At 35.5% G+C, this 27891-nt stretch overlaps 3 protein-coding genes across 5 annotated transcripts in view; 2 read left to right on the forward strand and 1 right to left on the reverse strand.

The window, feature by feature from the left end:
- The window catches only part of LOC138700273 (meiotic nuclear division protein 1 homolog), a 28102-nt gene extending 15355 nt beyond the window's left edge, over nucleotides 1–12747 (forward strand). For both annotated transcript variants that reach the window (XM_069826775.1, XM_069826774.1), the window contains exons 2-5: nucleotides 5789–5899; nucleotides 6007–6143; nucleotides 11127–11379; nucleotides 12534–12747. In XM_069826775.1, the coding sequence (XP_069682876.1) occupies nucleotides 5810–5899; nucleotides 6007–6143; nucleotides 11127–11379; nucleotides 12534–12671 (618 nt within the window). In that variant the 5' untranslated portion in view covers nucleotides 5789–5809 and the 3' untranslated portion in view covers nucleotides 12672–12747. The remainder of the gene's footprint in view (nucleotides 1–5788; nucleotides 5900–6006; nucleotides 6144–11126; nucleotides 11380–12533) is intronic.
- On the reverse strand, nucleotides 242–21853 carry LOC138700274 (zinc finger HIT domain-containing protein 1). 2 transcript variants are annotated; one of them, XM_069826776.1, is made up of 4 exons: nucleotides 21726–21853; nucleotides 4404–4807; nucleotides 2430–2523; nucleotides 242–714 (listed from the first exon to the last, which is right to left on the reverse strand). In XM_069826776.1, the coding sequence occupies exons 2-4, from the start codon at nucleotides 4546–4548 to the stop codon at nucleotides 486–488; spliced, it is 468 nt and encodes a 155-aa protein (XP_069682877.1). In that variant the 5' UTR covers nucleotides 4549–4807; nucleotides 21726–21853; the 3' UTR covers nucleotides 242–485. The 2 variants fall into 2 exon arrangements, with proteins under 2 accessions (XP_069682877.1, XP_069682878.1); XM_069826777.1 differs by lacking the exon at nucleotides 21726–21853 and adding an exon at nucleotides 14454–14883 and having other exon boundaries at nucleotides 4404–4585.
- LOC138700271 (hydroxyacyl-coenzyme A dehydrogenase, mitochondrial-like) lies at nucleotides 14943–27767 on the forward strand. The gene is made up of 7 exons (XM_069826773.1): nucleotides 14943–15311; nucleotides 15402–15518; nucleotides 17384–17542; nucleotides 17637–17774; nucleotides 24627–24789; nucleotides 26894–27010; nucleotides 27268–27767. The coding sequence occupies exons 1-7, from the start codon at nucleotides 15195–15197 to the stop codon at nucleotides 27396–27398; spliced, it is 942 nt and encodes a 313-aa protein (XP_069682874.1). The 5' UTR covers nucleotides 14943–15194; the 3' UTR covers nucleotides 27399–27767.
- Nucleotides 27768–27891: the final 124 nt, after the last annotated feature.

The raw sequence follows: 27891 nt of genomic DNA on the forward strand, positions 1-27891 counted from the left end.
TTTGGTACTGAACAAAACCCCTTTGTCACAAAATACGGAGCACTGTAACTGCATCATAGATGGAAGCATGATTTAACCCCTTTAACACACGACAGAAGTAATCGTGGAGGGTTCAAATCTTTGCTTATCCCGCTTTAGCCAATTCCTACTTAACCCCCTTTACACGAGCACCCGCGAAATATTCCATAATTAATCTCGAAAATGGAAGAAATGGTGAAAGTTCACATTTCAGTCACTGAAGTTTAAAACTACACAATTTTATCTTCAAATTTAAGTAATTTTATATATCAACTCAACTCATTTTACAATACAATATACAAAATTTTACAAATATTCCGCAACTTTCCCTTTTGTATTTTCCAAATAGTAAAGTGAAGTGGACATTAAGGAGATATAAAGAGGGAAAAGAAATAAAATGGGTATATTGGCAGATATTTTCGACTTCTGTTAATTAACTCATAATGGAAAGTTATATATTATCACATTTATGCAGTCCATTTCAAACATCTGGTGTCCAAATGAGTGCCAAGACATCTCACACTACAATATCGAGCTCCACAAGGAATGCATTTATAGTTGCTAGTGAAACCACATACAGCACAAAAATGTCTTTCTGGAAGTTTAGAAGGCAGTGCTTGTGCTGACATGTAATTTGGAGGATTTGGATTGTAGTTTCTATCCTCTTCTACTAACTGCGCAAAAGTTTTGCGAAACCTGCAAATAAATTGTACAAATTTAAAAAATAACCAAAAATTATGTTACTGTACACATTAAAATACATGTCACGCTTATTGTTTACATTTAACAGGATAGCACAGGTTATGAAAACACATCACAAAAAAGAAAAATTAAGCTACAGTAATCACAAACGAAAGGACTACAGGGAAAATATAATAGATACCAAGATTTACAATATTTAAGACAATAATGCTCGAATTACTAGGCGCTGATAACTGGGAGATTTAAATAATGACTAGGGGACAGATTCATATGCACTAAAAATGACAAAATACAGTATGAATGCACATATGCACTTATAAACCAATATATTTTAGCTCGGCATACCAGATTACGGTCTGGGCTTTAATCTATGGCATCACCGTGATTTTGCACTGCACAACCTCTGCACCATTTTACAGTAATAATTTAAACTTGATGAATTTTCCTATAATAGAGCACTTATTTTAAATATATATCTTAATCCATTAAATTTTTACAGACAATTTTAATTAGGTATGTTCGAGAGAAACGCCATGTTATTTTGATATATAAATTTTAGGTCTTGCAATACAACTTTTGTAAAAATTCTTGAATTGAAATACTATTATAGTCACAATCATGCCATGGTATGAAAGAAAAATTTCACAACCTCGAGCGGGATTCGAACCTGCGACTTCCTGTACTCTGGTCAGGCGCTCTACCACTGAGCTATCGAGTTCGTCTCACGCCAAAGGCTTGGAATTATCCTTTCATACTGGCGACTCTGTTATAGAGTACTGTCCATAGTGTCTGATCTAGTAACCACTGCCCGCTTGAGGTTGTGAAATTTTTCTTTCATACCATGGCATGATTGTGACTATAATAGTATTTAAATTCATTAATATGTCACATCAACGGACGTACATATATACGTCACCAAACATCGTAAGATGAAGATTACATTTGTAAAGTTTCTTCACACCCTTAAGCAGTGCTGCCTAGATCAGATGCTATGGACAGTACTCTATAACAGAGTCGCCAGTATGAAAGGATAATTCCGAGCCTTTGGCGTGAGACGAACTCGATAGCTCAGTGGTAGAGCGCCTGATCGAAGTACAGGAAGTCGCAGGTTCGAATCCCGCTCGAGGTTGTGAAAATTTTCTTTTATACCATGGCATGATTGTGACTATAATAGTATTTAAATTCATTAATATGTCACATCAACGGACGTGTATACGTCACCAAACATCGTAAGATGAAAAATTCTTGTTAATTTCATATTCAGGGAGACAGATCATGAAAGTATGTAAAATATATTGCAATTGCAAATTACAGTTAGTTTCATTAAGAGTAATAATTGTCAAAATCTCGATCTAACCACAACCATCATATATGTTTAAAGATTTAACTCTGTCCTGTTAAACCAACACTAAATGTTTACAAATAATGAGACTCTGTGTTATGTGGTCAACATGGCGCAAGGTCAGTGTTAAGATGATAAAGAAGAAAGACCACACATCTAATCTGAATATGGAAAGGAGCTAAATCTCCACTTTCCTGCCGGGTATTGAACCCAGATCCACTGAATTTATAGCCACAGATACTACCACTTAAGCCAAGCTCTGGCATACTTTGGATAATAAAACCAGTAATATGTTCTGAAATACAACATAACTCAAACAACACCAAATGAAAATTAGAGATTTCAGTGGAACAAAATATAAATTCACCTTTGCTTATAATACTCTGCACTGCGTGTTTTCTTCTTTCTTCCACCTCTAGATTCCAATGTTTCCTGGAACTTTGGAACTTTCTTGCTCATTACTGCAACAGTGGCAAAAATTTTCAATATGAATGATTGTATTCTTCATATATACTACAAAACTACAGACTTTTGTATTTTTATTAAGCCTTAAGACTTTTTCTGATATTAATGGAAAGGAAAGATGAAATCAATTTCAGTACAAAAACTCCTTTAAAATTCACATAAACCCCAACAACTTTTAAACATAAAGAAGTACTACTTTTTCTCATCCAAGAGCCTTAAAATTGTACCTAATACTCTCCCTACAAGTTCTGTAGATTGTGTTTAAATAAAAATGAACTATCACTGTCAGAAGAGGCTCCTAAATCAATAAGCCTACCAGCCAGAATGTTACAATTATCTCTGGCCGACTGCTGTCTCACTCCACATGCTTCAGCAAAGGTGAATGATCATCCGACCAGTACAGGGGTAACTTAAATGTGGTTAGCACGATGATTCCCTGCCCCCAGCTATTAGAGATGGCTTTTGAAACAATTCTGCTACTCACTATAGTTCCCTAAATTCATCATGATGCTGGATCAGCAATGGTTCTATATACTGGGCTAAATTTCATGAACAATTTCTTCTCTCATGAGGACTTGAAGCAGTGTAAGACATGACTCTTTAGGGGACAAACCTCGATTTCCCCTTCCCATTAAGATGGTTCTATTATAACCATACAATTTCTAAGGTACTTATAGATTGTATTGTATTGTATTTATTAACATTCCATGGTATTCGTACATTGCTTCACAACTAGAATATGGAACAAGTCAAAAAAACTTAATACTACTATAAAGTCTTAATTTATAGTCACAGTCTAGTTGAAATGTATACAGAAGAGGTTTACAATATAGTCTACTAGTACAACACAAAGGTTTAGTATCAATTTCATGAAGCGTTATTGAATGTCATCGAATTCATCTACAGAATAGAAAGCGTGAGAAATCAGGTACTTCTTTAATTTGGCCCTAAATAATTTTATGTTTTGAGTTTTATTTTTTATATCAATAGGGAGGCTATTAAAAATTTTACTGCCATATAACGCACTCCTTTTTTGGATAGCACAATGAACTTGCTGATGGAGTATGAAAGTAATTTTTTTTATGTGTATTTATGCTATGAACTGTTGAATTAGTTACAAAGTTTTCACGATTACATATGAGGAAGACTAATGCAAAAATATACTGACAAGCCATGGGCATTATTTGTAGTTTTTTTAAAATAGTCCTTCACAATTCCCTAGATATGGCACCTCCTAATATTCTAATTGAGGACTGTTTTTGCAAAACTTGCTAACTGCAAAATTTGCAAAATTGAGATTTTGGTGGATTCGTTAACATAAAGCAGGCCTCTACACGATGTTAAAGTTATCTTAGTAAAATTGAATTATTTCTCTTCATTATAGTGTGTCAAAGTGTGATGGTTGCACCTATAACCTATTTGCCTTCATTCAGTTTTTTGTCTCTCCTGTAAAATTTAGTTTTTTCATTTAGCAAGTTTTGCAAAAACGGTCCTCAATTACTCTTTTTTGTAGTAGGAATTTCCCCAGAATATTATTCCAAAACTCATTACGTGCTAAATAACAAAAATGTTCAAACATAATATGTACCAGTATTGAGAGAGAGTATCTCGTGAGAAAAATTAAGCTCCCACTATTGAAAATGAAATGTAAAATACATGGCAGGTACAAGTATTTAAAGTCTGAAGAGATTTCATTATTACCAGCGCAGGGTAAAGAGCATCACAGAGCATTCGAAAAATAATTTGACAATTACACAAAATTTCTCCCTTCAATTACCACGTCTCTCTCTCTGACTTAAAAACTGTAGTGTTTTAAACAAAATTTCAGAGGAACAATGTCATTTCCTTCATAAGAATATATTTATTTTATACCTACCTAAATCAGCATGAGGATCATCATGGAAGTTATCTTGTTCCAATGCTTCAAGTGCCTTTCTTATTCGTCTTCGACGAGCAGCTTCATCTAGAACTCTTTTCTGATTGGCATCTTTCAAACGTCCAGATTCTCTAGATGACGCCATTATGTCTTAAAATATATATATCTGCACAATGAACTATCTATAAAAACAACACAAAATAATGTTTGCTTGAATTTACAGTCCCCTATCAGCCAGAGGGAAACTAATTTGATCCATCAAATCATCAACTCGAGATTGTAAAGTGTCCAAGATATCAGCTGAAATAAAGAGATGTGTTTCATCCAAATCTTGGATAATAAATTTCCTTCCTAGAGCCATTGTTTCATCCAAATGCAACAGGAATTGCTTCATAGCATGATCACTGAAACAAACAAAATTATACAATTATAAATATCTTTGTCAGATCCATATTTTAAGGTTCCATTCTTTATGTATGGATTAATGATGTTATGATTATAATAGCATTCTTTCTTCAAGATAACAAAATACTGGGTGTTCATTTCAAAGTGTGTCATGAGTCACTGTTGTGAGTCAGCGGTTTGAAGTGAGTTTCACCTTTTATGTCAGAGAAGTTGCCTATTATTCAAGGTGTTCAATCTGAACTTGAGAATGTATACGGTATAAATTGAACATTGTAGCAACAGATGGCGGTCTGTACGATCTGTGTGCTACCATAACCTCTTTCGAACTGTATTTTGCACGGGCAAATCGTACGCAGGGTATTTGTTATCATTGCTAACGGCAACATTCCACAATACAAATCAAATGCTCCGTGTCCATGTTAACCGTCGAAGTTAATGTCAACAAATACGTAAGTAATCGTCTTAACCCTCTCCTCATAAAAAAAAATTCACCTCAGTACGTGCTTCCAAACAGTTTACATTCTTGCCACTACCGGTGTTACTGTACGTATCGGTCAGTACCCTTCAGAATGAACGCCGTACTGCCAGGCAACTTCTCTGGCACATAGGTAATATGTCTCTGCGGAAGTGTAGGAAGATTGAATTCTCTAGGCTCATCGGCTAGTCACATGATGGCATACAGGGAGCCATGACACACTTTGAACACGCAGTACTAACACTGCTTAATGTCAATAGAAAATAAACATTCTATCAGGAAAAAAATATTTCCTCCTATCTTATTATTACCTGTTCAACTTTCTTTCAGGCCAGTATTAAAAAAAAAATATAATGAAAATTTATACCAGATATTATTTTCTAATGAAAATAAAACATGTGATATACTGGTAATCTAAAACATTCGCAATTTTACCTAGATTAAGTGGTATTACATGAAGGATACAACATTCATTAACCTTATTAATGAATCCCTTTGTTTACAGGTTTTGCTACATGTATGAATCATGTCAAAACGAAAAGGAGTAAGTGCAGAAGAAAAAAGAACGAGAATGCTTCAAATATTTTACGAGAAAAAAGAATTCTTCCAACTTAAAGTAAGGATGTCATTATTTTTATACTGTAACAATGTAGATTTATTTTTATAAATCATCTTATCTTTGAGTATACTATTTCTCTGATAAACCTACTTTTACTCTTACAGGAATTAGAGAGAATTGCACCTAAAGAAAAAGGCATAATTGCACAATCCGTCAAAGATGTACTACAGAGTTTGGTAGATGATGGCCTAGTGGATTCTGAAAAAATTGGGACATCAGTTTATTTCTGGGCATTTCCTAGGTATATCAATTATTTGTAAATTCTATTAATATGAGTTATAGCTAATGTAAATGAATCATGTATTTGAGAAAGGAACTAAAGGTACGGTCACACGTCACTACTTTTGCTGCGCAACTTTTGTACTGCAGCTGCAAAAGTTGCGTGTCGTGTTCACACATAAGCCAAAAGTAGCGCGCTGCACGCTACTTTTCGTGCTGCACAACCCGAGCGCTGCAAAAGTTGCAACTGGAGGTTGCGAGTCTGTTCACACACAAAGCGCTACTTTTGCAGCCGCAGTCTAGCTGCAGCTTGCCATCTTGTGGTTATGTTCGAATTATTAAGAAACTCATGCGAAAGCTTACTTATCTCTTATTTGCTTTTCTGTCCTAACTAGTATTCAGAAATTGGCATTATTTTTAATATAAAGCTTTTAAAAACACCTATACAATTAAATGACAACCAACATCATATTCACGTAATCAATGTTGGCAACTCTCCTGTTTGAAACTACTCTATGGAAAATTTAAAACGTGAATTATATCGTCAGCAAATAAACTCAGACTGTGTTGTGCATTTAATAACTGTTCCAAATAATTTTTTTTCATCACATCTTACATTAAAATATATCCAAACAATAAAAGTATCATTGGGACATTTGGGTGGCAACACTGGTCGCAAGCGCAGCAAAAGTTTCAACAAAACTGATATCAAAAATGCTGCGGCTGCAACCCTGAGAACCCTGTTCACACGTCGCTACTTCTAAGCCCGAACCAGCGGGCAGCAGGTTCGGCAGCCGCTACTTTCCGGGTTGCACCATTGTTCACACGTCGCAGCACGAGAGTTGCGCAGTTTTTTGTACTGCAGCGCTGCAAAAGTAGCGACGTGTGACTGTACCTTGAGTCAAGAAATGCCATCTTTTGTTTTTCATCTCAATTAGTATAGCAAAATCTGATCCTTTGGTATAGAAAGGAATTAAGTTACTGTTCTCTTTACGAGAGAAATAAGACATTGCTATCCAAAGAAATGCACTAAGTCAGTGACTTAGTTTCATTCTCCACCACATGTAGCGCACATTGACAGTTACTGTATCATATTACGGTATTATAAGCATGTGTTTAGGTTTGGCAGCATCAAAATGATTTAAGGAGCTTGATTACACACTACTTTCCTGAGAGGAGTAATTCTTTTCTACCCTGCGACAGGGACTTTGGGGTCTTTAAGAAGCAACTTAAAAAGATTATATGGCGATTATTGTAAATGGCAAAGGAAATGTTACATGTAAGCTAGTGGACTACGAGTATACCACAGTCTAATATATACAGTCACGAAGCTTGAGTTTTGAGGGTGCTAGGAACAATAGACTGTGCAGGTACTATTTCGCATTGTCTATAATGAGGCAATATTAGTGATCCTAGTGGTTAGCAACTATCTATGGATGCATATTTACTACGTATTGAGCTTCGTGATTGTATATGAGCTATCCCATCTCAAATCGACCGAAATATAGAGAAAATTGACCTTACAATTTCTAAATACAATGAAACTTTTTTTGTACTTAGAGAACTGTGATACAATGCTTTGTGCAAAGTTTGAGGCATCAGAACTTCATAGTGTTTAAATTAAAAATATTTAAATTTATCGTATTTTCAAAAAATTAGCAACTTTAAATTGTTGTAGCTCCGAAACCCTTTCACCCAGTGATCAAAATCATGGTTTATTTTGATGCTGAGAAATTAAATTTTATATTGACATATAAACAGATTTTCTTACTTTTTATGGAAATGGAGAAATTTAGATTTTTTCTCATTAAGACACCTTTGCCTAGGAAAAAAGTATTTTAAAAATATATAGTTAGATTCCGCATTCAAAGTACAAATAAACACATATTTTTTACTGATGGTATGTTGATAAGAAAGTATTGAAAATATCAAATAAAGAAAATAAATAGTATGCGCGTGAACTAACCAGCTGACTGTGAGATGGGAGCTAGCCGAGACAAGCAAGGCTAGGAGACAAACACGTGATGTTTGGTCTAGTAGCTTTATCACAGGTTTTCATAAACACAGGAGTAAAATGACGCCCAACGCTCGCTTATCATCATCATCTCGCAGCCAGTGCGTGCGGTACTGCGCCGTTCAAGTCTAGGCGTGTGAAAATAATTTATTTAATATTCTCGAAACTTAGTGCCGTACCACTAAGCAAACAATGCCGAATTCCTCTTAATAATGCAAGGTTTTTTCTCAATATTTTTTTACATTTTTATAAATGAGCAAAAAGCCTAAAAGTAAGTAAAATCAGATTATCTGTCTCTCTGTACACAATACAAATAAGGATTATTTCTTATCATAACCTACCAAATGTCAGCTTCAAAATAAGCTCTCGTTCAATGTTCTGCAGTAAATAGTTCCAGAGTTCTGAGCGCTGAAAGAGGCTTGTTTTTATAAAATACGCTAAATTTGTCGCTCAATAATACGAAAACCGTTTGACTTTCGATAGTATATTTTTGAAAATGCACTCTCCTCAGCACCTTCTATAAATAGGGAAAAAATTAGAGTATAAAAAATGCGAGGTTTTTTACTGATCGATTTCATATGGAATAGCCCATATACAGTACTAGACTGTGAGTATACTATGATACTAAATTTTGACAAATGATGTTGTTGTTTAATGCCTGACATCTGGCAATGAAACTATTAGCACTCTTTCTTTCTGGTACTTTTGAATTAGGTATTTCTCTCCAGACTGTGCTGCAGGTTTTCAGATGTTCTTCGTTCATATCAGTTTGAGTGTTGCATAGAGTGCAGGATGGTGAACTCAGAATTCCTATTTTGTAGAGATGGCTCGCCAATCAATCATGGCCTGTAAGCAGTCTAAAAGCTGTGCTGTTTTTCATGGTCCTTGAGGAACTGCATCTGAGTTGGAGAGAAGGATGTTCCATTTCTTATCTGCAGCATATTTTTGCAATTCTTGCGAGTGTTGTTATGAGAGTTTTGATTTTATTACCCGTTTTATTGATGAAAATGGAAAATTGACTTTTTTGTTTGTAATATTGTTGTTCCTTTCCTTGCGAACATGTCAGCCAGTTTATTCCCTGCAATTCCACAGTGTGCTGTAATTAATTGAAAGTATATTGTTTTGTGAAGTTTTTGAAGTGGAGCTATCATCTTATACTTACTTACTTACTGGCTTTTAAGGAACCCGAGGTTCATTGCCACCCTCACATAAGCCCGCCATTGATCCCTATCCTGAGCAAGATTAATCCAGTCTCTACCATCATATCCCACCTCCCTCAAATCCATTTTAATATTATCTTCCCATCTACGTCTCGGCCTCCCCAAAGGTCTTTTTCCCTCCGGCTGCCCAACTAACACTCTATATGCATTTCTGGATTCGCCCATATGTGCTACATGTCCTGCCCACCTCAAACATCTGGATTTAATATTCCTAATTATGTCAGGTGAAGAATGCGTGCAGCTCTGCGTTGTGTAACTTTCTCCATTCTCCTGTAACTTCATCCCTCTTAGACCCAAATATTTTCCTAAGAACCTTATTCTCAAACACCCTTAATCTCTGTTTCTTTCTCAAAGTGAGAGTCCAAGTTTTACAGCCATACAGAACAACCGGTAATATAGCTATCATCTTATATGCTTCTTTTATTTGTGATGATTTTTTCGAGTTATTGGAACATATTGCTTGTATTGCTGCTTTGGAATCAGAGAAACTTACTGCTGTCATGAATTTGTTCGGTGGGAGTCTTAAAAGTTCTTGAAGGGCTACAGATATTGCAGTTATCTCTCCTTCACAGTTAGTGATATTGGGACCTACAGGATGATATAAGGAGAAGACAGAACATGCTACTCAGCTCCTGGCAGATAGTCAATTTGTTGTTTACATTTCCTCTCTGTAGATTGAAAACTCAAAAAAGTTTCTTATCCGTTGCTCAAGAATTAAAACAGAAAATCAATATCCCGAATTTAAAAGAAAAATTACAAATTAAACCAAACCCTTTAACTCTATTAATATAGAATATAATCTAAATTTAACAGAAGAAATACTGAAATCAGAAGTAAACACTGAAATAATGAAACAATTGTCTTCAGAGACAATTAATATTAGTACCCTCCACAAAACTGGCTTCATTTATACACCGACGGATCATTGATCTCCAGAGAACAAGGTGCCGGTGCAGGTGTTACGTGCTGTCTCTTCTCACTTTATAGATCTCTTGGATATGGAACAACAAGTTTTGATGGAGAAATCATTGAAATAAGTGAAAGTCTCAGGAATCTTCTATACCACATCAATAAATTTAGTAATGCAGTTATATTGTCAGACTCCAAAGCAGCTATTCTATCAATGGTCTCTAAACACACACCTTCATCTCAAACAGCAGAAATAACTAAAATGCTCTCTCAATTAATATCACTCAATAAAAGAATTGTATTCCAATGGATACCATCCCACTGTGAAATCCGGGGAAACGAGTATGCAGATGCTTTAGCAAAGAAGGGCAGCACTGCTACTTACAGACCTGTTACTAAATCTACGTATTACTCTGTGAAAAGATTTATTAAATCTACATAGGCCTACTTAGACTTCAACAAACAAAATTTTATAACACAATCTCAAGGGAAAAAATGGAACTCTCTGCATCATAATCTACAGTTAATTCCCGATTTATCACGAAAATCGTCTGCAGCTGCATTTAGATTGGCAACAGGCCATGATTGTTTGTCCAAGCACGTGCATAGAATTGGAATATATCATCCCCTAACTGCCGATTGTGCAACTCAAACCAAGAAATGTATTCGGAACACCTCAAAAATCTGTGCTTCAGTGGCTGGCCATGATAATATCTTTGAAAAATATTGGAGTGCAAGAGGTCAAATGACTTTATTGTCAAATGCCTGGCATTAGAAAACAACAACATTTAGCTATTCAGCTTATTTGATATCTAACTGTATTTCATATAATATTATGCTAAATTTAATATCTTTCCTTCAGCAAAGCTAAACATTCCAAAATCAAGCAAGTAGAAAATGCAGGAAATAGGCTGAATGAGGTCACCAAGAAATTAAAGACATCACAGGAAAATGTTGCTGCTGCTAAGATAGGAAGGGAACCAACAGAGGAACGTACACAGATTTTAGAAAAGGTGGCTAAGTTGAAATCTGAAGAAGAATTGCTGCTAAAGGAAATTCAGAAATATAAGGATTCTGACCCAGAAGTAATGGAGAAAATGAAAAACCAAACACAGGTTTGAACCGTCATATAACATATTACAGTTGAACAGACATATACCATGCAAATTAAGATTTCAGGTATAACTCCCTGTAAAATGGACTTGAATAATTTCAAGGAAAAATTGTTCCGGCACTGGGCATCGAACCCGGGACCTTTGGTTTAACGTACCAACGCTCTACCAACTGAACTACCCGGGAACTCTACCCGACACCAATCCAATTTTTCCCTCTATATCCACAGACCTCAAAGTGGGCTGACAACCGTCAAGCTACCAACTTCGAGTGCACACTAACTCTGTGCGACTTAAATTGTGGTTTTCTGTTAACGAACAGTGACGTGTATTATGCAAATCAAGATTTCAGGTATAACTCCCTGTAAAGTTGACTTGAATAATTTCGAGGAAAAATTGTTACGGGGCCGGGCATCGAACCCAGGACCTTTGGTTTAACGTACCAACACTCTACCAACTGAGCTACCCGGGAACTCTACCTGACACCGATCCAATTTTTCAAGTCAACTTTACAGGGAGTTATACCTGAAATCTTGATTTGCATAATACACGTCACTGTTCGTTAACAGAAAACCACAATTTAAGTCACACAGAGTTAGTGTGCACTCGAAGTTGGTTGCTTGACGGTTGTCAGCCCTCTTTGAGGTCTGTGGATATAGAGGGAAAAATTGGATCGGTGTCGGGTAGAGTTCCCGGGTAGCTCAGTTGGTAGAGCGTTGGTACATTAAACCAAAGGTCCCGGGTTTGATGCCCAGCCTCGGAACAATTTTTCCTCGAAATTATTCAAGTCAACTTTACAGGGAGTTATACCTGAAATCTTGATTTGCATAATACACGTCACTGTTCGTTAACAGAAAACCACAATTTAAGTCACACAGAGTTAGGGTGCACTCGAAGTTGGTTGCTTGACAGTTGTCAGCCCACTTTGAGGTCTGTGGATATAGAGGGAAAAATTGGATCGGTGTCGGGTAGAGTTCCCGGGTAGCTCAGTTGGTATGTTAAACCAAAGGTCCTGGGTTCGATGCCCGGCCCCGGAACAATTTTTCCTCGAAATTATTCAGACATATACCATGTTTGTAGACATATTATGTTACAGTTAAAAATGTAATTACCTATTTATCTTTCACATATTGCTCATATTAAACTTTATTTTGCAGGTCGCAAAAGAAGCAGCTAACAGATGGACTGATAATATATTTAGCATCAAAGCCTGGTGCAAAAACAAATTCTTTATAGAAGAGAATGTTTTGAATAAGCAGTTTGGAATTGACCCAGAGATGGATTATTTGGATTAAGAGCACTTAAAATATTTAAATATCAAATTGTAAAATGTATCATTCTGTTAAATTAAAACATGAACCGACTTTTTTTATTACTATTTTTCAGTCAAATACATGCTATATTATTAAATTAGCTGGTTTTTAAGTTTATTATTCCCCTCAGAAAACTGGAATTATAGTCGCGACGCTGTTATTTCCGGCGTGACTCTGCCTCTTTGCTTACTTCTTAGGAAGTGAAGGCTCTATAAAGTCTAGGTAGGTAGTATCGTTCGTCATTTTTGTTCTTTCGTTCCCGAGCTACCATACGAGGAATCTATTTGTCACACCATTAAACATTATCATGTTGTAGCTCCTATGATAATAAATCAAATGCACTGTAATTCAGCAAATAATTGAGCAGCAAATAACGTCTTCGTGTGCTTTCTGCGAACGCCAACGATAGAGCCAAAATGGCGGGTGATTATATTAAGTATTTATCGAGCCTTAACAAATGAATAACGTCTTCATAAGCGAATCACAAGACGCACACGTTTAAATGTAGCCGTCCTGCAACGCGATTGGCTGCCGGAAATTAGAGTGACGGGACTATAGTAGTGGTAGTGACAGAAAGAGTTTGTGTATAGTGCAAATAAAACAAGCACATTTTAAGTACAGTAACATGCTTTACCTTATGTGATTCATGTTCATGTAGTATCATTTATTTAGTAAGTCAAACCCACTAGCACATAATACTTCTAGAATTGACTTTTCCATACAGTAGGGAAACTTCTAAGTTCTGGAACTGGGTTCATATGAAGCAAACGATCAGCTTTAAGTTGGTACTCCATAAAAATATTTCACCAAATGGAAAAACACTTCTGAGGTTGAGACACATGGAAGGCGGAGTTACAAAGAAAAAAACCTATTTAAATCTGTAAACGAAAGCATCCTCTAATATATGCACCTTAGTTCAAACATAAACCACCATACAGTTGGACCTTATTTCCCCATAATCTGAAAGAACAGTGTAGAGGCTGGTTCCCATCGCCCACTCCCTATACTATTCACATTCAAAAAATATATGATCAAAGCTTGCATTTTTTTTTTATGAAACTAGCGTTGAGGTAATTCCAGTCATTTCGAAAGTGGAAATCTCAGAGGGTGCGCTTCCGTACAGGGGCAGTGGCATTTCCTCTAAGGTTAGAGCCCAGTTTAGGTGTGCGTGTATTAATCTCTGAATTTATAAGTGATTTTTTTTGCGGAAGTGCAGTTGATCGTATATGCAAGGCATAAGTTAATAAAAGCCTAAACTAATCAAACGTCCACACCTGTGGGTAACGGTCAGCGCGTCTGGCCGCGAAACCAGGTGGCCCGGGTTCGATTCCCGGTCGGGGCAAGTTACCTGGTTGAGGTTTTTTCCGGGGTTTTCCCTCAACCCAATATGAGCAAATGCTGGGTAACTTTCGGTGCTGGACCCCGGATTCATTTCACCGGCATTATCACCTTCATCTCATTCAGACGCTAAATAACCTAAGCTGTTGATAAAGCGTCGTAAAATAACCTACTAAAATAAAAAAAATAAAACTAATCAAACTTAACCTGTCACATTCATATATGCAATGTGTATGGTGTACGAAGGGAACTACCTCAACGCTAGTTTAACCTAAATAACTATTGGTCAATACTATGGAGAACTTCATTGCAAAACTCTTCTTTTTATCCTCTCAGCATAATTCATACAACATAACCTCAATTAAATTCAGTGGCCGCAAACCTATTTCTGTTGTCATTATACATGTTAACAGCTTAGATACCTACCATTCAACTAACACACCTTTCATTACATTAACCATAATATAGAGTTCAATTGATTCTGTATAGGCTTTACTGTAATTTATAATAATTTCTTACACTTATCGATATGTAAACTCCTTTACGCATTACGCCATATACGAGCAATTTTTTTAATCGGTCTACGGAACAATGTTACCAACAAATACATACAATTTCCCACTAAATGTGCACAACTATAGTAAATTCTCGCCAGATGTGATTCATAATCTGCAAAGTACAGAAGTGAATATAGGCCTATGCAATGATCTGTACTGTCAACATCGGTACAGAACACTGAATTATTCAGATTTCATTCTGAACTCTGAATCTTGCTTCATGGCCAATATTTAGAAAGACAATTTAGCCAACCCAACATTCTTAATATATTTAAGGGATTTTGATTTTCTGTTTCAGCTTTCAGCAGAATACAACACATTACTACTGATTACAGAGTACGTAGGAATATTTAATCCAAAAAATGATATTATTTCTGAGTTATTTTGAAAATATTAGACAATATAATTTATAATATGCTGAGTCATTCATTTACTGTGTGTCGTCTGACAAAATAAAAGCAAAGTCTAGGATGTGGGTTTATCTTATTTATTACTCTGTCGACTTTGAACTTACGACTAGAGCTTGAAGACGTGGTTTCATAGAGAACATTGTATGCAACTGATCACACTGAAATAATTTCCAGGATATATTGTAGCAAGCATCATTAAAATGGCACTCCCGTTTCTTATGCTGAATAGGTGCTTTTCATCTTCACCAGCAATGGCAGCAGCTATTAAGAATGTCACTGTAATTGGCGGTGGTCTGATGGGTTCGGGAATAGCACAGGTACTGATGCATGGTTTACCAAATTTAGTGAATATAATAAAAGACGTGCATTCATCATTATTATAATTTGTATTGTCTTCTGGTTACTAGGTAGCAGCGCAGACAGGACATCAAGTTACCATCGTTGAAGTTAATGAAGGTGCATTAAAGAAAGCTCAGGACGGTATAGAAAAGAGCTTGCAAAGAGTAACAAAAAAACTGTACAAGGTGAGGTACACAATCCAGAATATATATCCCAGAAACTATAAATAAAAATTTTACCAATATTTATTAAAAACGCATTGACACGATTTTGTAAATGCTCTTTCCAACGTTTTATAGTTTCAGGTTTTTCTGTTAAGAAATAATAAAAATGTTGTATTAAAATAAGGATACCGGTACACTAAGTTAAATACGTTAACAGACTCAAATTTAGTCAGTACCGTACTATAAAGAAAGTATGGTAGTTTCACTTATATAATATGCCATTAGGAAAGTCCAGGAAAACAGAGAGGGTTTGGAATTGAACGGGTTACATCAGCTCCTTGTTTATATGGATGACGTGAATATGTTAGGACGAAATCCACAAACTATTAGGGAAAATACGGAAATTTTACTTGAATCAAGTAAGAAGATAGGTTTGGAAGTAAACCCCGAAAAAATAAGCCTGCCATCGGTCCCTATCTTGAGGAAGATTAATCCACTCCCTACCATCATATCCCACCTCTCTCAAATTCATTTTAATATCCTCCCATCTACGTCTCTGCCTCCCCATAGGTCTTTTTCTCCTCAGGTCTCCCAGCTAACACTCCAGTTCCATTTCTGGATTGGCCCATATGTGCTAGGTACATGCCCTGACCATCTCAAACATCTCGATTTAATGTTCGTAATTATGTTAGGTGAAGAATACAATGCGTACAGTTCTGCATTGTGTAACTTTCTCCATTCTCCTGTAACTTCATTCCTCTTAGTTCCAAATATTTTTCTGAGCATCTTATTCTCAAACACCCTTAGCCTCTATTCCTCTCTCAAGTGAGAGTCCAAGTTCCACAACGATGCAGAACAACCGGTAATTCATGCAGTCATTCGTTTATTGTTCTTCCCAAGGACAGGTCTTTCACTGCAAACCCAGTTTTCTCCAGTCTTTCCTATTTTATGCCTTTCTCTTTGTTTTCTCATATGATCCATATTAATGCCGTCTATCATCTGATTTCTTCTGCCCCGTTCTCATGGGCATATCCTCATAGGCAGTCCTTCACTGCAAACCCAGTATTCTCCAATCTTCCCTATATTCCACCTTCCTCTTAGTCTCTGCATATGATCCATATACAGGAAGGTACAGAAATGTCATACCATTTCTTTTACACATAACACATTTATTTACAAAAAACAGTACAGATTTAATCATTATTGGCTGGAAAATGTTTCCTAAGGTGTAACATTTTCAATATGACCGCCATTTTTCTTCACAAGCTCCTGTAAACGAACTCTTTATGTTTTTGTAAAAGAAGTGGTATGAAATTTCGTGCGCTACCCTGTATCTTAATGTTACCTCCCCAAATAAAAGTAAAGTGAAATAGGCTAGACTTTACGTCTACATAGGCGTATGTATTTGACTCTTATTAAATACTGTAAGTTGATTTGTGATGCTTCACACAGGTGGTAGAAAAGGCTTCTCATGTCTGTAGGTTAATGCGTGAACAAGGATAACACTCATGAGAGGGTTCGAAGCATGTTAGCTGTTGAGGATGTCACTTTTCATTTTTCACTTTATATTTTTTATTGTGTTGTTGGTCAATGAGATATAGGTTATAAAAAGTAAAGAATTCGGCAATGCAAAAAAAAAAAAATCCCTAAGATTATTACTGATAATCGTGATAATTCGGCAGGTATCTAATCTACTTAAAATATAAACAGTTTTAATTGCTATCGAATATGTATAATATGTGTCACGTATTGTTTAAATATGTCATTTACTCTGGTAAATTACGAATGTTAAAAATTAGTGACATAACGTGTAAATTTATTGCTTTTTTTAATAACAGGTACAGATGGGTTTTTCCTTAATTTGTTTATGTTTTGTGTCATTGTAGGACAAGCCAGCTGAAGGAGAAAAATTTATTAAGGAGACATTAAGCAGACTGAATACATCCTTAGATGTGAAAGAAGCAGTAAAGAACACCGATATTGTAATAGAAGCAGTTGTTGAGAATCTTGATCTTAAGCATAAACTTTTCTCAAGCATTGACTCTGTATGTACCTACTTAATTACAATGCAAGTAATTTTATTGTTTTCTCTAACTTTCACAATTTTAGTCATGTTATAAGTGATTTTATTCCCACCAGATTGCTCCTGAGCACACAATATTTGCTTCAAATACATCTTCTTTGTCGATACAAGATATTGCCTCTGTTACAAAAAGGAAAGATCGTTTTGGAGGTTTACATTTTTTCAATCCAGTTCCAGTAATGAAACTTCTGGAGGTAAGTGCTATTCAAAGATGAATTTAATCACCAAATCATTATATCCACATTATAAGAAAGAAAAAAATTCCTTCCTTTTCACATTATCAACTTATTACAGTTGTATTATGCCTATGACCATAGCACCAACTTCTTTGAAATGGGGGGGGGGGGGGGAGGAAGGACTCTGCACAAAAGCCTGAGAAAATTGTGTTGTTTTTCACAAATATACTAATACAAAGGTCACAACAAATAACTACAGAAAAAAAACTTTTGGAATTAAAATAGGACATACACATGGCAAGACAACAACTGAATAAGCATTGACCTGGTTGGCGAGTTGGTATAGTGCATGCCTTCTATGCCCAAGGTTGCGGGTTCGATCCCGGGCCAGGTCAATGGCATTTAAGTGTGCCGACAGGCTCATGTCAGTAGATTTACTGGCATGTAAAAGAACTCCTGCGGGACAAAATTCTGGCACATCCGGCGATGTTGATATAACCTCTGCAGTTGCGAGCGTCGTTAAATAAAACATAACATTTTTTTTTTTAAAACAGAATAAGCAAGATCTACTTACAGTATTTAACATCGAAAGCTGTACAAACTCGATAATATCACAACAACAAAAGTCATGCTGTATGAATATCCTGTTTTAATTCAAGGTTTTTTTTATATAATTATTTGTTGTGGCTTTTGTATCATATTTGTCCCCTTTTTCGTCAAATTATCTGCTTATTCATTCTCATTTAGTCTAAAGTAAAAAGGGATCCATGGCCAGTAACAGGCTGAAACTAGTTGACCAGGTATTGTAATATTTAACATGCGAAAGATATATAATACATATTCTGAAGTATAATTTTGTTCTACCCTGTGAAGTTAATATTTCATACATGCTTCTAATTTCTTCTAGAGTTTCTTTTTTCTTGCTGCATTTATTTAGAGCTTTTATCGGTGATTTTGAGTCCACTAGTTTAACCATTTTATTTTTTATGGTTGATCAATGCAAGAGATGTTTCGGAATATGTATTGTATGTCTTTCTCGTGTTAAATTTTACCTGATTAACATGTTTCGGTCTGCTATTGAACTTCTTCAGAACTGGTTGTTGCTGGTCTTGGAGCCTTTTGTTTTGTTTTCTGTGGGGGTGTGTTTGTGTAGTGTAATGTGGAGTCAAAGAGTGTGTGTGTTCTGAAATTGAATTGTGTGTTGAGAATTTCATTTGGATGTGTTTTTGTGTGTCTGTATATTTCGTATTGTTCTTTAGTTTCTGGTGTTTTTGTTGGATGTGTAGAATTTCCATGTTAACCAGGTATAGTAAAATTTAACACGAGAAAGACATATAATACATATTCCGAAGTGATATAATGTTAAAAGTTGTGTAATTAAGATGTATAGCAAGAGATGTATTAAAGCTGCAGGAATTGCTTGGAGTTCCACTTCAAAGATAGTGAATCTTGGGCCAAGTGCTTTATACAGAGTGATTCATTATTACATGTAAATATTTTGTGTGTGTAACGTAGAGGTGAAACTAAAACTAAAACATTCTATACAACTTTTTCTCAAAACTTTTAATTCCAGAGTTAATGCTTTTTTGCGTGGAACTTGCGCTCCTAAACCAAGAAAGGATAACACACCAAATGTAAACTAATTATCACTTTCGTACAGTGCATTTGGACTTCAATACAAAAACAACCAAAGTCACTAAACCCATATTCTCGGCAGTCCACTTATGCACGTTTTGTGAACTAAAACCAAACACAGTAAAGAATGTAACGCAATTTCTTCTAGACTTTACACATTTGCACAATTTTTAGTGTAATGCATGTTCAAAGTGCTGTCCCTCAACTTGAAGACATACCTGTGCTCGCCACCTTAGTGATCTCTGAACGTTACACAGCCCGTTCAACACATTACGAACAATCCCACACACATGTTCAATTTGCTGTTGTAGTACTTCTATGTTAGGTACAACAGAGGCATACACTAACGACTTCAGGCGACCTTAAAGGTAGAAGTCCAGAGGGTTCATGTCCGGTGATCTGGCTGGCCAAGGAGTTGGCCCTGCACGGCCTATCCATTGATCTGGATACACAGCATTGAGATACGCCCTTATGTTGCGGCAGTAATGCGAAGGAGCACCATCGTGCATAAACCATAAATTCATTCGCGTTGCACGAGGGATATCATGTAGCAGACCATACAATTCGCGTTCCAAAAATTCGCGGTAGATTTCCCCATTCAACTGCGGAGGTAGAACTCGAGGTCTGAGTAACTGTTTCCCCACAATACCACACCAAATGTTAATGCAGAATCGCCGTTGGTGTCCGTATACAAAGCATGAGGATTTTCAAAGGACTACCGGTGCATGTTATGAGAGTTTATTATGCCGCCACGGGTAAGCATGGCCTCATCTATAAACAGGATTCGCTGCATGAACATTGGATCATTTGCATGATGCAGTAGTAACCACTGGCAGAACTGTCGATGATGCGGATAGTCTGCAGGTGTCAACTCTTGTAATTTCTGCAGGTGAAATGGACACAGCTGTTGTCTTCAAAGCATGCGCCATACAGTACTTTGCGGAAATCCTAGTGCTGCACTAATTGCTCTAGTACTTACAGCTTGATCCTGATCTACCATGTCCAAAACATTATCCTCGACATGCACGCGTGGTCGACCTGCATGTGGCGTACTTCGAATACTGTACTCCCTCCACATCTGCAAATGGCTGATGACTTAGTAATTGTTGTCTAGGAAACAGCTCACTGTATCGTCGTCGTGCTGCAAGTGCATTACCTTCTGCTGCACCATACACAAGGTGCATATCAGGATACTCAATGTTTGTGCACATTTTTCCCTCTACACCACTGCTGTGTAGTACGAACATTGAGCTCTATAATGTTGAGATCACTGAGTACGAAGAACTTTAGCGCACTGACGCTGCATCAGGGAGACCAGTAATGCCTATGCAGTTACTATGACGTAGGTGCCATCTACTGGAACTCCGGAATTAAAGGTTTTGAGAAAAAGTTGTAAGAACGTTTTAGTCTTTGTTTCACCTCTACATTACACACACAAAGTATTTACACGTAATAATGAATCACCCTGTATATACAGTCAACTCTGAATATAGTGAACTTGGTTATAGTGAACATTCGACCCGCATACATTAAAAAGTACATTATAGTGAACCTAAAACTAGAACTTCCCCAAGAAAATGTAATTTTAAAATGGCCAAAATGGTAATTTAGGAAACTCTTCCTCCTATAAACTTCCAAGAACATGTTCAGAACAAAATCTCAAACCTTCTATTCCTTAAGTGCATTGAAAGACAAAGGATTTGTTCAGCTTCCTGGACAGCTTGAAACATGTTAAAGAGAACAATGTACGCAGTGAGGGATAAAGGAAGGATTAGTTCTGACTCCTTTAAAAGAGGTTATTAGAAGAATAGGAAGAGGAAGTTTTTTTTTTTTTTTTTTTTTGTAAAAGGCAGTAGATCCCTGATGATCAAAGGTTAAATACAAGAAGGATTACAGTATAGTGGTCCTCAACCCTTTCTCCCGCATCTTTGTAAAAGTGAACCCTGGGAAATTCTAAGGCCGAGTACATAGTAGCATACCTCTAGTGGAGTGGAAAGAGGTGCGAAATCAGTCATGGCCTACATGACCAGATTAGATTCAAGTTTCGAACTGTGACCATCAGGATGTCGAAGTGTAAAGTGTTTAAGTTGGAAGATAAAGAGAACATTAGTAGGCTACTGATATTGAACATGATCTGTCCCAAACGGGCATTAATACTGTATGTATAGCAACGTCAGTAATATAAAAACAGACACTTCGGTTTTAGTGAACCTCGGATATAGTGAACGAAATATGCTGGTCCGCAGAGGTTCACTATAACCGAAGTTGACTGTATTGTGTAAATATTTCACTGTGGTGTTCTCTGAACTAGATAAAATAAAATAAGAAACATACCAGCAGCTTTTGTAGAAGCTAAAAACTGGAAGAAACAGATCAGGACAAACTGAACTGCAGAAATGTTCGAACCTTCCCAGAAAGACGATTACAATAGTAACTACATAATTATGGTAGCTAGGACGAAACAAAACCAAAATACCTGTAAATTCTATTGAGTAATTATTGCATGTTTTCAGTACACGGCATTGACAACTTATTTAGTTGAAGTTATATAACATTTTTGTTTATTTTAAGCTGTGTCTCCACTGATAAACACTTAACAACAACATGCTAAATATTAACTCTTTAACGTCCAAACATGTTGATTGTACATGTAAATGCTATTTCATTTAACACTTTGTTCACACTTTTAAACATGTTACGTCCACACCTGTGGAGTAACGGTTAGCGCATCTGGCCGCGAAACCAGGTGGCCTGGGTTCGATTCCCGGTTGAGGTTTTTTCTGGGGTTTTCCCTCAACCCAATATGAGCAAATGCTGGGTAACTTTCGATGCTGGACCCCGGACTCATATCACCGGCATTATCACAATCTCATTCAGACACTAAATAACCTAAGATGTTGATAAAGGTCGTAAAATAACCTACTAAAATAAAAAAAATAAACATGTTACACATAATATTAAACTTGCGTTTGTTTTCCTAGTCTACTGTAACCAGTCCCTGCGATTTTAATCCATTAACATTCAGTGGTCTATTTATAGACTGTTGCACACTGGACTACAATATATTTTTTTTTTTATTCATGCTACATTAATTCAATATTAATGTTCAATATAAATATATAATGTAAGATGTTAATTAAATTTGCCAACGTCTTCATTCAAAAATTGTAATTCATTTTAGTTTGCATTGGTAAGATACAACATAATGTAATGCCATGGAAAGAATAAAATTATTTTTCCTTGTTATATTGTCTTGGTATTATTATTGGTTTGTGATTTAGTAGTGTCAAGGTTACTATATTGTGTTAGGTGCTTATCATATCGTGGAGCCAACAATAGAGAGGTGTGTCATTGCACTCAGTACTGCAACAGTTGATATCAACAAATGACTGCGTGCTGTACCTTTGCATGCTACTATTCAGGGATGTGCTGGCAATCATTTAATAAAGGACTTAAAAAAAATAAATAAAAATAATAATAAGAATAATAATAACAACAGGGCGGCCAGAGGAGAGAGATACAGCAGTAGAAGGGGGAAATACTTGTTACTTTATAATAATAATAATAATAATAATAATAATAATAATAATAATAATAATAATAATAATAATAATTTTTTGCCATTCATATTCATTCTCGAAATGTTTGAATTGACTGTGTGTACAACAACGAGTTAGATACTATAGAGAGGCCAAAGACCTCAGAAAGTTGAAGACAATTGAACATTGGTCCGCTATGTTTCGGTTAGTCAAAACAAAGGGGCGTGGCTCGGATGTTGTAGGAAATGACTGTGATGAAGTTAGTATTATTGTGAATTGAGTTACATATTAAGACTATGTTAATAAGTAAAAAGTAAAATACACACAAAACTTTACGTTTTATAACAGCTGTAGGCCTATGTTTTATTAGTTTCACTAAATATAGCCCAGATATTAAATGACAAGCTATACTTGATGCAACCAAAGCAAAGCACCTAAAGACGGATGAATTTAATCGGCAGAAGAAAAATAAATAATTTTTTGACTTCGTCACAAATTTAATTACCTTACAGCTAATCTAACCTAATATGAAATTATGTAATTCAGTGCTCACCAGGTGATTTTAAGAGAGACGACGTATGTAACTAATAGGAGTAAAATATAGGAAAGGTAGTGGCGAAAATTAAAAAAAATATTCAGTAATTAAGTTATTGAGAAAAATTCATTTGAAATTGGAATTAACACAGAGAACTTTTGAAAACTGCAATTATTAAAACTACAAATAACCTCTTAGCATGCAACATAATAATTAAAGAATGACACTAATAGAAAGTTACTCATGATCATAATTCACCACATTTATTGAAACGATAAGATACTTACGATTAACATTGTTATCAGAAACAACAGGAGTCACAGCTAGCTACACTTCTTTTCGCGTGATGAGACATCATGTAGTCTAATATAATTTGAAACAAATATTGTCACGTGATGGAGACATTGTGTAGTCTAATATAATTTGAAACAAACATTGATCTCACACGTGTCTCGCAACTAGGCAGAGGCTTTTGCAGAATAAAACTGTTCTTACATTATTTTGAACAATAATGACAAATTGTGTGTGATGCAAGTACTAACTTTCCTCTTTGTTAACAAAAAGAGCCTTACGCATTAATAAAAAGAAAATTGGAGTAGGCCCTATAAACACAATAAATACTAAACTCTTGATGGTACAAAATTATTAATACAGATATTTCACTTATGCTCAGTCCGTCTTATCTTATAATTCTCTGCGGCAATGGTACCTGTATTGAGAGGGTTTAATTATCCAGCAACGAATATTAAGATTTACGGTACATTTCATTTAAATCCGAGGGAATGAGACATTTTTGGAAATTTTAAAGTCTTAATTATTACTTTTTCATTTATAAATCAGCTTTTTACAAAACCTATAGCGAAATGTTTAAATTAAATATTGATGTATCTGAAAAATATAATACATGTACCAACTCGTTGAAGTGTACCTTTGATAAGCACTCCTTGCGGAGGCTGGCGGTACTATAGACCGCCATGTTTTTTAGGGAACGATCCATAGTACTGTTGGCCTCCGCAGAGAGCGCTTATCAGAGGTCTTCAGCCTCTCTATAGTATCTAACTCGTTGGTGTCCAACAATATTTATTTATTTAAAGTGTTTAGGTATAGGTAGGTACTATAATGTATGAAAATAAATTCACATTAATAGTTTTATATTTGCAGGTTATCCGAATACCAGAAACATCAGATGAAACCTATGAAAAAATGATGGCATGGGGGAAGGCTCTGGGAAAGACAACAATCACATGCAAAGACACCCCTGGATTCGTTGTAAACCGCTTGCTGGTTCCATTGCTAGCAGAATCAGTGCGAATGTTGGAAAGGGGTGAGTCACAAAATAGTATCTCAGAAGATTATGTTGCATTATGCAATATGGTGGTCGGGTAGCTCAGTTGGTAGAGCCACTGATTACCGACTGGAAGGTCTTGGGTTCAATCCCTGGTGGTGAAGAGATTTTTCTCTTTGCCAGAACGGCCCCAAGGCACACTTAGCCTCCTATCAGATTGCATACCAGGTCTTTTCCAGAATAAAAGGTGGTCGAAATGTGGTGCCAACCACACCACCTTATTCTAGTGCCGAAGTCGAGAAAGCATGAAGTTCTTCTTCTGTGTTCCCAAAGTGCCTTCATGGTGTGTATTGTGGATATCTGTGCCTTACCTTACCTATTATACAATATGGTATAATATATAATTAATGGTACTTGAAATACAACCCATGTGATATTTTGTTTTTATATTTATTATTATTATTATTATTATTATTATTATTATTATTATTATTATAACACATTATTATTTTGCTTGGTCTGGTCACATGCTTGGGTTTTTTTTTTGTTTAAGTTTTCCTCACTCGTAGAGAAAAATCAAATAATTCATCTCACCAAAGCAGCACATTATTATCACCAATTCCGCTGATGCTGGTTAACCTCACAATTGATATAATGTTGCTAAATATCTATTTGAAAAATTACCACCAGTGCTGCTACTATCGCCACTGTGATTGGGTACTAAAACTGTTGCTTTCGAGTATTACTGATTTTAGATCGATTTTTGTAACAGCTTAAGTTGGAGTGTATCAACTAGCATTCCATGCCTTCAGCAAAATAAGCAGGACAGTTTAAAGCATTTATTTTCGAAACTATAAAGACCGTACTGCTTAACTCCTAATGATGCTCTGTTATTGTTGTTTTCTAATGCCAGGCATTTGACAATAAAGTCATTTGACCTCTTGCACGCCAATATTTTTCAAAGATATTGTCATGGTTAGCCACTGACGCACAGATTTTGAGATGTTCTGAATCCATTTCTTGATTTGAGTTACACAATGGACAGCTAGGAGACTGATATATTCCAATTCTATGCAGATGCTTGGCCAAACAGTCATGGCCTGTTGCCAATCTAAATGCAGCTACAGACGATTTGCATGGTAAATCGGGAATCAACTGTGGATTATGATGCAGAGAGTTCAATTTTTGCCTTGAGATTGTGTTATCAAATTTTGTTTGTTGAAGTCTAAGTATGTAGATTTAATAAATCTTTTCACAGAATGATACGTAGATTTAGTAATAGGTCTGTAAGTAGCAGTGCTGCCCTTCTTTGTTAAAGCATCCGCATTCTCATTTCCCAGGATTCCACAATGGGATGGTATCCATTGGAATACAATTCTTTTATTGATTGTTTTTAGTTGAGAGAGCATTTTATTTATTTCTGCTATTTGAGATGAAGGTGTGTGTCTAGAGACTATTGACGAATAGCTGCTTTGGAGTCTGACAATATAACTGCATTTTTAAATTTATTGATGTGGCAGAGAAGATTCCTGAGACTTTCACTTATTGCAATGATTTCTCCATCAAAACTTGTTGTTCCATATCCAAGAGATCTATAAAGTGAGAAGAGACAGCACGTAACACCTGCACCATGTTCCCTGGAGATCAAGGATCCATCGGTGTATAAATGAAGCCAGTTTTGTGGAGGGTACCTAATATTAATTGTCTCTAAACACAATTGTTTCATTATTTCAGTGTTTACTTCTGATTTCAGTATTTCTTGTGTTAAATTTAAATTATATTCTATATTATAGAGTTAAAGAATGATGCTCTTTGGTATCTGAAACATACGAGATTTCTGTACTAGTCACCATTCTCTTTTGTCATCCAGTCATTGCAGATGACCCCGATCTCATAAGTAAAATTTAACTCTACCAGATTAACAGATTTCCAGAAAGATCTTAATTGACAATATCTGCGAGTTTCGAAATATATGAACGAGTTTTAATGTAGTCTAGCTTATCATTCTATAAAAGTTGTAGTCTTCTTTCTGGTTGTTTGTTGTCTTTAATCTTTTAGTGATATATGTACATCATTTTTATTAATTTGTATCAATTTTCCATAAGTGAAACTTCACATTTTTCTTTCTTTTGTATGTTGTCAGGTGATGCAACAGCAAGAGATATTGATACAGCAATGAAACTTGGTGCTGGCTATCCAATGGGTCCTTTAGAACTTGCTGATTATGTTGGAAATGATACAACAAAGTTTATTCTTGATGGTGAGAAATTATTTTTTTATAGTGAGTAAATAGGTAGGATATACATTCTTAACTCTAGAACAACTTGGGCAGAAAACTATGAATAATTTTTGGGAAAACAAATATGTCCGTATTTTTTTATCCAGAATAAATTACGGTAACCCTACTATTGGAAGAAGTACTTAATATTTTGTTTTATAATTTAAACAATGATTGGAGCTAGTGGAATGCTCGTGTTTATACATGCATGCAGAAATTCATTAACATTTTTGTTACAGGTTGGCATCAGAAATACCCAGATGTTGAACTATTTAAACCAGTTCCTCTACTATCAAAATTAGTGGAGGAAGGGAAGCTTGGAATAAAGTCTGGCGAGGGATTTTATAAATATGATAAAGCTACAAAATAAAAGACTTCTATTGAACTCTGCAAATGTAAACTCGCAAACTATATATAATGCCTTACAATGCAATTATGATCATTTAAATGAATTAAGTCTGTAATTGCAGAACATTTGCAGCTGAAGATGAGACATTTAAAGGACGATAAAATCTTTGTCATTAATCAAGACAAGATTTTAACTTCATTGAATTTTGTGTAGAACGACTTTTTTTTTTTTTTTTTTTTTTTTTTTTCAAGAAAGCCTGTTTTGTCATTGCTTACCTAAGCCTATCAGCAATGAGAACTATATGATCACTCTATTGTTGTATGAAATATTTTAATGCAAATAAATTTTATAAGAATTTTGTAAATACAAATAAAATAGAGTATAACTTTATGTAAAGTTTCAGCATGATATTCTACATGCAATGAACTCTACTATCATGAGTGTGATTTCATATTGTTTATACACATTTTTAATGTCTCTATACCAGTATAAGAACCATGTTATTTCATATTTT

The sequence above is a fragment of the Periplaneta americana genome, chromosome 5, assembly GCF_040183065.1.
Source record: "Periplaneta americana isolate PAMFEO1 chromosome 5, P.americana_PAMFEO1_priV1, whole genome shotgun sequence".
Lineage (NCBI taxonomy): Eukaryota > Metazoa > Arthropoda > Insecta > Blattodea > Blattidae > Periplaneta > Periplaneta americana.

Bases quoted from the DNA above. Each gene is read 5' to 3' on its own strand.
- LOC138700274 (XM_069826776.1), bottom strand. From the start codon at position 4,548: ATGGCGTCATCTAGAGAATCTGGACGTTTGAAAGATGCCAATCAGAAA. The intron at 2,524-4,403 runs GTAGGTATAAAA...CCACTGTTGCAG, and splicing joins TGATCCTCATGCTGATTTAG to TAATGAGCAAGAAAGTTCCA. The intron at 715-2,429 runs GTGAATTTATAT...ATTTATTTGCAG, and splicing joins GCAGAGTATTATAAGCAAAG to GTTTCGCAAAACTTTTGCGC.
- LOC138700271 (XM_069826773.1), top strand. From the start codon at position 15,195: ATGGCACTCCCGTTTCTTATGCTGAATAGGTGCTTTTCATCTTCACCA. The intron at 15,519-17,383 runs GTGAGGTACACA...GTGTCATTGTAG, and splicing joins TAACAAAAAAACTGTACAAG to GACAAGCCAGCTGAAGGAGA. The intron at 17,775-24,626 runs GTAAGTGCTATT...TTATATTTGCAG, and splicing joins CAGTAATGAAACTTCTGGAG to GTTATCCGAATACCAGAAAC.